The sequence below is a fragment of the Penaeus monodon genome, chromosome 28 (assembly GCF_015228065.2).
Source record: "Penaeus monodon isolate SGIC_2016 chromosome 28, NSTDA_Pmon_1, whole genome shotgun sequence".
Taxonomy (NCBI): domain Eukaryota; kingdom Metazoa; phylum Arthropoda; class Malacostraca; order Decapoda; family Penaeidae; genus Penaeus; species Penaeus monodon.
In genome coordinates, this window is record NC_051413.1 from 32427837 (window position 1) to 32428210 (window position 374).

General features: G+C 53.7%; 1 protein-coding gene across 1 annotated transcript in view; it reads right to left on the minus strand.

Annotated features, from left to right (window-relative positions):
• The window catches only part of LOC119591503, a gene marked incomplete in the record, with an annotated part of 13709 nt that overhangs the window by 246 nt on the left and 13089 nt on the right, over positions 1-374 (minus strand). Inside the window, 1 exon segment of the mRNA XM_037940252.1 lies at positions 4-184. Coding sequence (XP_037796180.1) covers positions 15-184 — 170 coding nt within the window.

A 374-nucleotide genomic window follows, 5' to 3' on the forward strand; every position in this document is an offset into this window, starting at 1 on the left:
CCTAAAGGATGCCCTCAGTTGCAACGTTTGAAGGCGGCGCCGCAGAAGGGGAACAGCTCGGGTGTGTCGCATTGCTGGCAGGCCGAGGCAAGTGGGCGGCAACACAGGAAGTGATCGCGGCAGCACACCGGCCACAGAGAAGGCTCCATCGTGCTGCATTCGTCGCGGCACTGCATGCAGGAGTCTGCAGGCGGAAATAGGACTGTTAGGGCTGGCGAAAGGGGCGGCCCTTGCAGCATGTAAAGGCACGAGGAAAGGCAAGTATAACAGAAACACAGCATTGTAAGTACAACTCAAATATAGAGCGTTCTTTTAAAAGAGAAATACGAAAGACCTGTCACAACAAGACACTTGGAGAATACGAGGAATAACGG